Genomic DNA, 13,381 nt, shown 5'->3' with positions numbered 1-13,381 from the left:
CCACGTCCTATATTTTCGTCCGCTTCGATCCTATCGAACTGTGTTCTTCTCCTTTTCTCACCATATAAACTTCAAATGACAACGCACCGTACTATTATGTAAGCGCTTGATTACAATGTCGATTCTTCGAGGGGCATTTTCGGCATGCAACCTCACCGCCATTGATTCTCACCCGCAAGTTCTGAGCAATCAATGCCGGTTTCCCAGTCTCAATTTCGCTAACTCGCCCGCCGTTGGGCGCCGGAGCGTGGTTGTTTCCTGCTACGCTCCGGCGAATGGTCCGGCGCTGGCGGTGGCCACCGAGGAGCCGAGGAGCCAGCAGTTGGCGTTCGAGCCGAGCCTCGCGGACCGGCTCCGGCTCGGGAGCTTGACGGAGGACGGCTTGTCTTACAAGGAGAAGTTCATTGTTCGGTGCTATGAGGTTGGGATTAACAAAACCGCCACTGTTGAAACTATCGCTAATCTATTGCAGGTACTCTACTCTTTCAGTGTAAACCTCGCATTTTTAAGTGAATCAACTTCGATTTTAGGGATAATGATTGCTACTTTTGTACACTAATCTGGATTTAAGTTTTCAATGGATGTCATTATGTTATTTTTTGTTGGATTCTAGCTGTAAAGTTTTTGGATTCCTTCAGCTTTTTACTCTATTCTGTAATGTAGTAACAGCTATCTAGTGATTTACATATGTCAATAATAATGTGAATCAAAATCATAATTAATATTTGGTTAACAATTTTTTAAAACACAATTATGAGATTTGATTATCTTTCAGTTAAAAATCTATTACCTAATTTAAAAATGTTATCATTTCATCTCATTGGTAATATGATTTTTAAGTTTGGATTAGTGCTTTTAGATTTTTGTATAAGTGCTTTGGATATCATTATAGTAAGATCAATTTTATTGATTTTTTTATTTTTGTATTTTTAAAACATTTATTCCCTTTATAGGATCATTCATAACCAAACATTAATATTGGTAATCAGGCTGACTACTTAGCCAAATTGGCGACGAGTTTGCCCAAAGGACTGAATGTCCTCATTCACCCTCCGGATGGAATGTTAGGAATATTGGAGGATGATAGTCTTGGTCTCCCAGCGTGGAGGAATGTTTGTATTTCACAATAACAGATTTTTGTAGGGTATCACCCCTCCATTTAATATAAAAAAATATTGGTAATCATTTCAATTTCACAGTATTATAAAAAATACAAAATACTTTCACCAAAACTCATACAATTACCAAGTATTTGACTTACATACCGATTCTGATTCCCATGTACCAACCAAACACACCATGAAGGCATGTTTGGTTGATAGGAAAATCTTTTCCTCAAAATCATGGGAAGCGCACTTTTCTTTTGAGGAAAATCCTTGGACCATGGATTTTGTTTTCCGGGAGGATGGGAAGAAAAATGGGAATGGATGGGCTATTTTACCCTTTGTATCATTTCTTAATTATTACTACTTTTCTTAATTTATAGGGGCATATAGATCTTTATACTCATTATTCCTTATCATTCTAAATCCAACCAAACAACGGAATCAATATTCCCAGTAATTTTTTTTCCACCAACCAAACAATAAAATTCATCTTTCTAGAGAGCAAAGAATCACAAGATAACTCTAGTTGGTAAAAGATCACAATGAGATAAATTGGTTTAAGTTGCTCATAGTCGACGGGCTCAAACCAATTAAGGCAAATAGACCGCTCTCACTGAAAGTTGAACTTAGAACTTTGTGATTACCAAGCCTATCTTAGAACTTTGTGATTACCAAGCCTAACCAACTTGGCTGGGATGGGTCCTACATATGTTAAGTGTTGGTACTTCATAATGGAATGGTTCAATGTTTACTGTGTGAGCTAAGATGATACCCTGTTTAAGTTTATGCACTGCTAGGAGTATCTATGATTCATGTATTGGTTCTCCAATTATGATATGCTTAAGAGTGTTATTTTCTAAAAAAATTTGTTGCGTAGGAAGTTGGATGCAACCATGCTCAGAGTGTCGGGTTTTCAACAGATGGTTTTGCAACCACACATACCATGAGAAAACTGCATCTGATATGGGTCACTGCACGAATGCATATTGAGATCTATAAATACCCTGCTTGGTAATACTCCATTTTATTTCGAAGTAATTGTGATTGCTATATACACGGAGTACTATTTTGGTGACAACCATGATATGAATTGCGTGCATTATGCACAGGAGTGATGTAATTGAGATAGAGACTTGGTGCCAGAATGAGGGAAGAATTGGGACTAGACGGGATTGGATTCTCAAGGACTATGCAAATGGTGATGTTATTGGAAGGGCTACCAGGTGCGCTTGAGCCTACTCCTAATTCAGCCACTGAGCTTATTTGAAAAGATATACGAAATATCAATAAGTATAACACTTTTGAATCTTGATCCATTACAGACTATGGAGTATATAACATTTGTTTGCACTTGAAATTTGAATAAGCTGATAGATTGCTCAGTAGTTTTTATTTGGGGGTCCTAGTTTGAAATGTAATTCCTTGGGGGAAATAGACCTTTCTTTCGTGATGAAAATTGAGCAAGTATCACCACTGAGCAACTACGTATTTCAATTGTGATTTAGAAAGCTTGAACCTTTCCTATCTAAAATCATGGTTTCAGATCTCATCTCTTCTGACAATTGCATCAAACTCCTTATCCAATTACTTGCACTCGTACTCTCATAGACATTGAAGAATATTTATATCCTCTAATTGCAGCAAGTGGGTGATGATGAACGAGGACACTAGACGGCTTCAGAAAGTCACTGATGATGTGCGCAATGAATATGTAATTTACTGTCCCAAAACACTAAGGTAGAGTTATAGTTAACTATCTCTTGTGTCCTTCACTCTATTCTTCCTTGGGCATGTATTCCCGCCTTTTTTAAGAGCAATATCCATTTAAATTCCCCCGCAGTTTGTGCACTGTAGTGATGTCAACAAGTACATATCTTTATTGTTCTTTTGCTGTTGATGCTAGGTTAGCTTTCCCTGAGGCAAACAACGGCAGTCTAAAGAAGATAGCTAAGCTGGAGGATCCAGCTGAGAATTCCCGACTGGGACTGGTGGTAAGTAGTATCAGTTTGAAAATAAAAATGTCCAGGTAAACTTCTATTCTCAGATATTTACATATTTAGTGATTTTGGCAGCCAAGAAGAGCTGATTTGGATATGAACCAACATGTAAATAATGTCACCTACATTGGATGGGTCCTTGAGGTTTGTAGCCTTGTACTTTAATGCAGCTTCTTTCTTGGAATTACTTGATATTTCAATGTGTCCCAGCACATTCAAATTCAGAGTGTACTTTTCTGCAATCAACATGAACCTTTTTACCCCAGTCCACAACATTTCACTCGTTATCATAGCTGACCAATTCAAACCAAGAAGGCTAATATAAATTACTCTCACCGGGAGTCAAACTTGTAGTCTTATGGTTACCAAGCCCAACAATTTGACCAACTTGGTTGAGATTGTCAGATGTCCCCAAACACAATGTTGTTTTACTTCATGGTCAAAGTGTTGTACTTTGATTTGGTATTACTCATTTACTCTTTCCCAATAGTTACATTTGTAAGAACCAAATGTTTGTGCCCTTCTAAGTTGCTTCAATAACCTTTAAGCTGCATGGTTTTATTGCAGAGCATGCCTCAAGAAATCATCGACACACACGAGCTACAAACCATCACATTAGATTACAGGCGCGAATGCCAGCAAGATGATGTGGTTGATTCCCTCACAAGCCTTGAACTGATCGACAATGCAGCTTCTTCAGTACTAAACGGAACAAATGGATCGCCCACGGCTATGATCAATCTAAACAAGTGCTTCTTACATTTATTGAGATTATCTGGCAGTGGGTTAGAAATAAACAGGAGTCGCACTGAATGGAGAAGGAAGCCTGCCCAACTATTATAAACCTATCATATAGAGTCAGTTCTCTTGGAGAAGACTTCATCTTACTCTTCTTTCTTCTCCATAAGTTCCTGATACCCTATGTTGTGTAAAAGTTTTGAAACTATATAACCTTCTGTCAACTTTAGAATGACTAGTACAAGGAGTTAAACCGGGTGAGATGTTAATCTGGCCCTAATTATTATGCCATCTGTGAATTTTGAATGATTTGTGTTCAAATGATAAAGTTTGAATGCCGAATTGTGCAAAAACTTAAAAGTTCAAATATTGAATTGTAAATAAAACCTGTAAACCCTGGCGGGGAGAGTGGTGAAGTATATGATCAATTGATAATACTGCTCCACAAAGGACCACAATCGAGTTGCCCACCTATAATCACCCAAAAAAGGAAAAAATCAGTGTTAGCAGAACTAGCCAAATAAAGAAGACTTACGATACCAGTGGTTTTGTCGCCATCGCCACTTGATCTTAACTAACAAATCGCCGAAACTGTTACAGTATAAAAGCGGTGACTCAAAACCATAGAATTGCGATATTGAAGAAGAAAGCTACTCTACGACGACGTATGTTAGCGCAAAATACGGAAACCTATATGCATGTATGTAATAATTAGGGGAGCTTAATTAAGTAGGGCGATCGAGCGATCTGTTGGTACCTGAGGTCGAATCGGATCAAAAAATTGGCGAAAGAGAGTTCAGAGTTGACCTAGGTTGCTTTTCTGCTCTCTCCCGCTTGCTTTACTCGAAGCTCGAGGAATGGCGGTGCGGGGGAAGTTGAATCTTGGGATTTTGAAGAATAGGCGTGAGAGTGACCCAGATGGTTAACTAAGCCAAAAGAATGTTGTGATCATCTATGGGAGCTTACACTGTTCTTATGGGTAGCGTAGAGGGCTTTAAATTGGGAAGACTCCCAAACAGTACTGACTACTGAGGCCTGAGGGTGAGAATGGAGAAATGAGAAATAAATCAAAAGTAATTTTGATAAATTTTTATATTAGGGTGTGTTTCAAAACCCATAAAATAATTTTTGAAAATCATTTTTTAGATTTTCAGTGTTTGGGAAGGTTTGAAAAATTAAAGTCATTCAAAATAATTTTCAGTCAAAGGGGAAAATGTTTTGTTTTCTTGAAAAACAACTTTCCTTTTTTTTTTTTTGGAAGTCATTTTCAAAGATTCACACGGCTTCTTCTTCCTCACTTCTTCCTTCTTGATTTCTTCCGCGATTTCTTCCTCGGCCATCTTCCGCCACTTCTTCTTCGGTCATTCCGGTGTCTATATTCTCCCACGTCTTTCTTTATCTTCTAGTCCAATATTTTTTTTATTTTTTTATTTTAAAAAAAATAATAATGAAAAATCACAATTAGTTTTCGGCGGAAACCAAAGCATCGATTCCCACAAGAAACGAGAGCACGGGTTCCGGTGTTAAATTTTTTATTTATCTATTTTTATAAATAATACTCATTTTGCTTATTTATATAAATATATATAATCCACCAATGTTCTTTTTCTATACATATCTTATATTCTTCTTGAATTGCTTGGATAATCAAAATGTTTGTGTTTAATGGTGAGTAATGATAATGTTAATAGACAGAATTAAAATGTTTAATTATATTATTATTATAAATGTTACGGAGTATTAGATTTTAAACAAAACAATTAAAATATTTAATTATACAATTCTGTTCATTTTTTTAAAAAAAATAATCAAACACATCAAGATAGTTTTTTGGAATGCAACAATCACGGGAAAATAGAATATTTTATAAAAAATGACTCATTTTCTAAAAGTCATTTTCTTAATTTTCAAATACACCCTTAAATCGAATGAGGCAATGCTATTTTTTTTTTTTACTTTAGTCAACTCAATAGTAAAGATACACATATAGACGTTTGACTATTAAATATTATTAATTTTAGTGTTTTGTTCACTCGTGCTATAAAAATGAAAATGTAACAATTCATACATTATATTTGGATCTAAATTTCATACCTAGACAATCGTTAACAAAGGGATTCTTGTATATCACCTATTGTGTCGGTTGTGACAGCGCTCCATGCATGCCATTACATTAAACGTTGTTAATTATATCATATAGGCAGGCTCACACACTTAACTTTCAAGTTTGGGATGCTCAATTGAACTCATTGCATAATTTGTTGGATTAGATTGGTCTGAAACCTAATATTCCAAATGGTATATTTGTATATGAGCATTATTTGTAAAGTAGTTGTGGTTAGTTTTTGATAGTTTGCAGGTGTAAAAAATTCCCAAATTTATTCTAATGTCAAAATTAAGAAAAGATTACATACAAATTAAATACAACCTCAAAATGAATTGTTACAAAAAAAAAAAAAAAATACAACCTCAAAATGAATTGTTACAAAAATAAAAGGAAAAAAAAAACACTATTACAGAGGAATCAGAAATCCTCTGCAACATAACACCTTCACCCACCAAACTACACATTCAATGATCAGCAATTGACATCATGAAGAAATGGAAGCCCACACTTTCTTCTTATGATCTTATCTATCTACCACCATGGAAAGCAACATTTCTGGGAAAAAGAAAAGGGGGAATGGAGCGAATTAAATAGCGGTAAAACATAAATAATGAACTCTTTATATGAGGTTTTGTGATTAATTATGTTTATTTGTAAAAAGATTGGCATACCCGAGGGCGTTCTTCTTGCTTTTGTGTATTATATGATGATCGGCTAGGCGTCCCAGTCCCAGGTATGTCTGTAGAATCTAAGCGCTTTGCCTCTCGCACTTTGTTAAAAATTTCAGTGTAATTTTCTGCGGATTGAGGATTCACATCGTCCCACCCTCCAAACTTTGGAATTGCAGCTCTATCGGGCTATACATACAATCAGAAGAGAAATTCGTAAATATAAACTAATAATAATAAGAATAAGGTTAATATTCAAAATAGGCATCCAATAAAACTCACACTTTCAGGCTTTAGCCGGGATTTGCCAATACCGCCATAGCTACTATCATAAGACCTTCCCGGAGTACCGAAGCTATTGTCATGAGACGGACTACCTCTCCCGGGAGCTAGCTTTGCCCGCTGCTGGTGGTGGAGGGGAGATTTCTCGAAGCTGTGATCGGAGCCGCCACTTTGGCGGCGGCGTCCGCCGGAATTTGATCCGCGGCCTCTGGAGCTCATATTACCGTTGTTATTATTATTCCTGGATGAATGATTAGAGAATTGCTGGAAATCGCCATCTTCCCTACGCTCATTCGTTTGCCTAACGCCGCCGCGCCGGACTGGTTCCTCCGGCGGTAGGGTTCTAGGTTTGGACGGGGCCGCGCTCTGATACATCTCCGGATCGTTTGGATTTATCGCCTTCCCACCTTTATATTTCCTTGCCTGATCGAAGTAGACCGTGTATGGCTCCTCTTCGTTCTCCCAGTTTCCAAATTTTGGGACATTCGGACGCTGCATTGCAAGCTTCTTTCATTAATTACATTCAATCCTTCCATCTAAAACACGATCGAATGCATAGAGAGAACAGAAATTGTAAAGATTAAATATGCAGAAGTTGAAGGAGTTGACTTACAGCAGCCATTTTTCCCTTGCCGAGCAGGTGTTTGTGAAAAGTACTGAAAAGCCAGAAATAGTGACAGAGAAGGACTATATATGATCTTCAAGAAATCAAAACTCTGAACCAACCTTCTGAAATTCAGAGAATGGGAGTGATGAAGAACATATACAAAATTCCGAGGGAGAAAGAGAACCAGAATTGAACAGATGAGTTCAGCTTGCCCTTATATATACAGTATTAACCAACAAACCATTTGACCATAGGGCTACAGGCTGTAATGGTTGACTAGTCTCCCCTCTTCGCTGCTTAATTCAACATTGAATTGTTTCTAATTTCAGGTCTATGACTATTATGTTGCTTCTATATTTGATCACTAAGTATCAAGTACTCTAAATACATCACATTTTCAGTTCAAAATCATATTAATTTTAACATTTCAACTCTTGAGTCTGAGGCTGTGAAAACATATAATCTAGTTATTTTTGTCATAAAGAATTTAAGGGGTTACAAGGTAATTCAACTGACTCAATAACCAAAAAAGTAAGTTCAATGTAACGGATCCAAATATCTAATTCGTCAAGACCTTCTTGATCCATTGATGGAAATCAACTAAACTTGTATGGCCGAGTTACGTCTGATAACTTAGAAAAGTAACATCATTTTAGGCCTGTCACATGGCCTAATGGGATGACCCTTGCAGACCGATCAGCTTGTACCAATTCGTTGTGTCAATGCAAATTTATTTTGTACTTTTTTTATCTGATAATGTAACTCTATACCTTCACCATTGACTTAATTTACTCTATCAAAACTAAATGGAAGAAAATAAATTTTAAAAGAATGTACTAAATGTGACAAAAATAATACTCTAAAAATTAAACAGAGTATAACCATGGTGAAATTAAAAGTGAATATAATTCATCCAACATTTCACTCTCACAATCTTACTGCATGCATAATTTACCCTTACCTCACTTACCACAGTAAATAAAAGCTCCTATTAACAAGGAATCGTCCCTGTGAATTCATTAATTCAACCGGTGAGAATTAACCCTTCTAGGCTGGGGTTCCCGGTCAACGAAGAAACATTCATCAACTCAACAAGTGTCATCAACTCATCAACCGGTCAATGCTACAGAACACAGGATACTTGGTCGTATACTCGTATATATAGATGGTCAACGATGAAGCTTTCAACTTGCTGGAAGGATTAATCATTTAATTGGTAAAAATATTATTAGTTAATTAATTTTTTTATTCTTCCTAGTACCCTGTTTTCCAAAAGGGCGTTTGACTTTTAACCTATGCGTGGCGTACCACGTCTCTATGCTCACTCAATGACCTCACAAAATCTTGTAGCCCATTTTTTCTGTGCACATGGGCAGCCGAAGTTGTCTTTGAATCTGTAAATATGGAAGTTGTCGCGGCTGATTGCTCCATTTTGTAACAAATATAATACATTCATGAGCAACCAAAGTTGTCTTTTAGGAGTTTAGTTCGGGGATATTTTGAAATAATATAATAATTTTATATTGAGGATGTTTATTAATTGATTGTTAACTAATAGCTGATTGTGTTAACTGATTTTATCTGCGGATAAATTTTTGTAATTTAATAAAAATTGAATAAATATAAATAACATAATAACCAACCACTATTATGAGTAAATTAGACTAAGCTGATATCAATAAGCTACTCAAAGTAACTTTTTCATTTTCAACTTATTAACATCAATAAGTTAGGTCAAAAAGGATAATTTATCAAACACTCATATTAGATGTTTGACCAATCAAACAAGCTAAAATTGGTCAAACAAGCTAGACTTTAACTGATAAACTATTTTTCAAACACCTCCATATAATCTAAGAATGTGGACAATAATCTCACACATATATATTTACATTGTTGAAGTTGTGTGAGATAACCTGAACCAAACACTCCATTAGTGTATTATGTTGGTTTGTTAGTGTTCAAGATCATTGGTGTAGGTGTGTAGCATTAATCTTATCATCCACCCAAGATGTCTTGTATCCCATTTTTTGTGTATAGCATATTATATCCCCACCACTGTGAAACTAATTTAAATTTAAATTCAATTTACACCAAAACCTATATATAATAGGTAGTATTTAATATCTCTATCATTGTGAGACTATATCATATTCAATCTGGTTTGAAAGTTCTTTTAACATAATGCATGCATACAAAATTATCATACAAAAATCAATCACCTTAAAGTTACTATTTGCATTAATAGTAGTTCACTTATTAATCCCCCAAACACCTGTGATTATGTATTGCTTTATGAGGAAATGCAGTAAAATGTACAATCCAGCTTACATGGTAAAAGCACAAAAAATGAGTAAAATAATAATGATCACTTGCTTAATGGTTGATGGTGGATCCACTACCAGTGATATAAAAGAGTGATAAAAAAATGAAAAATAAAATAAAATCCCATAGAAGTTGCATTACATACTTGTACAGTTAAAATGAATGGGCCCTCTAAAGAGTGAATCACACTATAAGCCATCAAAGGAGTAAAAGGATAAGAAGAGCCCCAACTCTCAGGATTTAGACTCCAATGCCAGAAGTATCTTCTTTCTTGGACCCTGGAACAAACAGAACCATCAAATTTACAGCTGTGGTTTGTAGGAGAAATTAAAGTATTAAACAGCTCATAGTGTATTGACTAATCAATCTTCTAGAAATAACAAAGATTATGTAAATAGGCATGTGCACCTCCACCTTTATTCTCCTTGCCCCACCCCCCCACCCCTAAAAAAAACCAGAAGACTAAAACATCATCTCTAACAAGTTACAAGTAGTGCACTTGGTGGGCTAGGGAGTATTATGGAATAAAGAGGTCAAGTTAGCTATCCCTTTGGATAGGGTTGACCCCAACATAAGCTCAAAAGACTTAGGTCAGGGAATTTGAATTTTGAAAGTCCATTTCACAATTTGACACAGAAATCTCAAGTAATTCACAGTATACGAGGACTTATCACAAAAACTAAATATATAACATAAAGAATTACTACGTATTATACAAGGCGGAAAATATTTTGGGAGATAAGAAAGCAACATGTCTTTCCTGCTCCAACCAAACAAGGAGCACAATATCTTTCTTCTTCACTACTCTAGCAGGCAAGTTAACTAGGTTATAATACCAAGAGTCCAAGATGTCACTACTCCAATAAGAACAGTTAAACATCTCTTCAAAGAGCTAGAAGAAAGAACTGAAAGCAAAAGGGTGCAGAAGAATAGCTTCTGGCACCCTATTGCGCAAGCATTCCAAGAATAACAAAAGACTCCTTTATTCAACTGCCCTCTAGAGCCTATATATCAATGAGATTCTTGGACTCACAATGGGGAAGAATAAAAGCTTCATCCATGGCAGATTATCTTTCAACCTTCTTACTACTCCGTATTATTTTTTTCCTAAAATTCATTGTCTAATTTTCTAACAAGATCCACAAATCAAAAAAAAAAAAAAAAAGAAAGAAAATTGTGATGATGGTAATATATTCCTATCAGAATAATTCACAGAATGGGTAGAATCTGATAATTTACCATTGGTATTCCCATAGCCTTAAGATCTTCATCAGTCATGTGTACAAGGGCAGCCATGTCAACCTACAAATTTTTTTGGTTAATATTCTGCAGCTATCATCAAATACAGTATAAACAGAAAAGGAAGATATAACATACTTCTTCAGCTTGAAATGTAATGGAATATTTCTCAAGACCCAATGACTGCAGAAAACTATCCATTGATCCAGCCTGCATCAAATTAGTCCAAATTATACACTGAGCTTTAGTGAGGAGCAGTACTACATGTCTACATGGTATTGAAGCACATAGCAGACAACCAAAAGGACAAAAAGAAATGGTAAACAAGTATGGATTAACTCTGAAAGAGCTAAAATTTCTACATAACAGCAAAACCAAGAGGAAACATAAGCACAATGTGATAGATGATAAAAGGAAACAGTAGATGTAGTCCTTTCAGAAGGTGAAATGAAAAAGTTGACAGGTCTAATGACTTGGAAGAATGGCAATCCAAAACGCCTACACTAACCTCATTCTCCTATGTTTATTATGAAATCTAATTCCTTAAGACATACTCCATATTAAAACTCGGTCATCTCACAACTGGGAAACTAAGCTAATTTAGTCATTATATCTTTCTTAAAAAGGCAAAACATGATAATTAAATTACAATCTCAGACCAATTTAACTAGAGAATAAGTCATGTAAGGCCAAAAAGACATGAACTGGAAAAGTTCACCATAAAATAAATGCATAATGTAAGCTGTAATATTCTTACCTTCTGTTGACTCTTCTTAATAATCTTGTTAGAAACTTTCTTGGTCGCCGATATAGGAGCTTCAGATATGACATTTTTCATAACAGGTTTACTGATCTCAGGTGCATTCTTTGGCTTTGGCAGATCATTCTCCACTTGGGGATGAAATATACCAGAAAGCCTTTCACGTAGATCTGCCTTCCCACTTTGAGAAGCTTGTTGGTTACTTTTCCTCTGCAGCTTCAGACGAAGGTCTGTAGAACCTATTTTTCTTCCTGTCCATTACAACAAGTCAACAGGACAAGGTTAGCCATATAAAATACAAAGAAAAGCTATGCATTGCTCATGCATTCAACAAGTATATCTTCCAAAAAAAGATATAACAGTTGCCAAAATCATCACATATTCACATACTTGACATTTGAGGCCTGTTGTGCTCATACAAATCATGCTCCCATTTGTCATCATCCTCTCTCTGCCTGCAAAATAGATCATAGCTTTGTAATGATATCTTATATATTGTGAAGGTGTGCATTTGCTTTATGCTTCAAATATAACAGCATTCAATCTCACAAACTCATATGTGTAAATGCTCATATACACAAAAATTCCATTGCCCATCTGCTCTAAAATTATACAACCCCACACCAATCATTAAATTGCACTATTGCTACCATCATCCTCACCATCCATCTAGCCAAAACTAAATGAGTAAATGCTATTGCTTAAGTCAAGCTAGAAAACACCAAAGAGATAGATTTGTGAGGCAATTTGCCACATAAACCTTCTCCACTCAAACTTTAACATTTTGACTAGGCAAAAGGGAATGATTAGAAAGCAAAAGTTTAAGTGTTCAATTACGCAGTCCTTTATCCTAGAACGCCACACCCGCCTTCACCATACATGCACATAGGGGAGTAGGGTGATAAATGCATGTACTGTACAACTAAAAAGAGAGAGAACCTCTTGCCGGAGATTTGTCGCCAGCGACCAGAACCATCAAGTGTTCTGCCGTTGAGCCTATCCTTTACTGGAAGCCTCCCTCCAGCCTCCAATCGATCAGCGTACATCGCACAAATTATTTTATGGCGGGATTCGAAAGTAAAAAACACCTAAATTCTCAGGTCCAAACCCTAACCCTAACCGCAATTCTGCAATTTTCCAGTCCTTGAAATAGAGAGAATCACGTTAGGTGAAAAGCGCAGCGGAGGCGAGGGTTGAAGGGAGAGCGGTGAATGCGAAGATATGAAATCGAAAGTCGTCTACGAGATATTTGGATGATTACTTAAACGTGGGGTGTTCACCTGGAAATAAATTGTACGATTTAAACCCGCGAATAACTTTTGTGTTGGCGTGTTGAACTCTTTACTCCGTTGTAGTTGATTAAAAAATAAATTTATAGAAAATTTAGGGAGGTCTAATTATTCCAATTAGGATTAGGATTCGTATAATTTTTTTGATTCTTATTCGAATTAGAATTAGTATAATTGTTGAATAGATATTATATATTAGAGTGTAATAAAAAAATATTAGAAAAAGTAAAATATTTTTTATGATGAGATAAATTCATTGTCAC

At 35.9% G+C, this 13,381-nt stretch overlaps 3 protein-coding genes and 1 long non-coding RNA gene across 4 annotated transcripts; 1 reads left to right on the top strand and 3 right to left on the bottom strand.

Moving 5' to 3' along the window:
* Positions 1-69: 69 nt before the first annotated feature.
* Positions 70-4,147, top strand: LOC116014981 (oleoyl-acyl carrier protein thioesterase, chloroplastic-like). The gene is made up of 7 exons (XM_031254957.1): positions 70-472; positions 1,984-2,117; positions 2,216-2,329; positions 2,748-2,843; positions 3,010-3,097; positions 3,179-3,247; positions 3,671-4,147. The coding sequence occupies exons 1-7, from the start codon at positions 116-118 to the stop codon at positions 3,944-3,946; spliced, it is 1,134 nt and encodes a 377-aa protein (XP_031110817.1). The 5' UTR covers positions 70-115; the 3' UTR covers positions 3,947-4,147.
* LOC116014982 lies at positions 3,093-4,875 on the bottom strand. Its single transcript, XR_004097521.1, has 2 exons — positions 4,599-4,875; positions 3,093-4,312 (listed from the first exon to the last, which is right to left on the bottom strand). It is a non-coding gene; the product is annotated as an uncharacterized LOC116014982 (long non-coding RNA).
* A 1,326-nt stretch (positions 4,876-6,201) lies between these two features.
* LOC116017159 (RPM1-interacting protein 4-like) lies at positions 6,202-7,684 on the bottom strand. The gene is made up of 4 exons (XM_031257689.1): positions 7,512-7,684; positions 6,899-7,390; positions 6,620-6,805; positions 6,202-6,503 (listed from the first exon to the last, which is right to left on the bottom strand). The coding sequence occupies exons 1-4, from the start codon at positions 7,518-7,520 to the stop codon at positions 6,480-6,482; spliced, it is 711 nt and encodes a 236-aa protein (XP_031113549.1). The 5' UTR covers positions 7,521-7,684; the 3' UTR covers positions 6,202-6,479.
* A 2,080-nt stretch (positions 7,685-9,764) lies between these two features.
* Positions 9,765-13,128, bottom strand: LOC116015234 (protein bicaudal C homolog 1-like). Its single transcript, XM_031255261.1, has 6 exons — positions 12,769-13,128; positions 12,220-12,284; positions 11,827-12,080; positions 11,208-11,279; positions 11,070-11,132; positions 9,765-10,108 (listed from the first exon to the last, which is right to left on the bottom strand). Exons 1-6 carry the CDS (start codon positions 12,873-12,875, stop codon positions 10,064-10,066), a joined length of 606 nt encoding a protein of 201 aa, XP_031111121.1. The 5' UTR covers positions 12,876-13,128; the 3' UTR covers positions 9,765-10,063.
* Positions 13,129-13,381: the final 253 nt, after the last annotated feature.

This window comes from Ipomoea triloba, chromosome 4 (genome assembly GCF_003576645.1).
Source record: "Ipomoea triloba cultivar NCNSP0323 chromosome 4, ASM357664v1".
Taxonomy (NCBI): Eukaryota; Viridiplantae; Streptophyta; class Magnoliopsida; order Solanales; family Convolvulaceae; genus Ipomoea; species Ipomoea triloba.
Note: the sequence above shows the minus strand (reverse complement) of the source record. Positions and strands in the feature narration are given on the sequence as shown.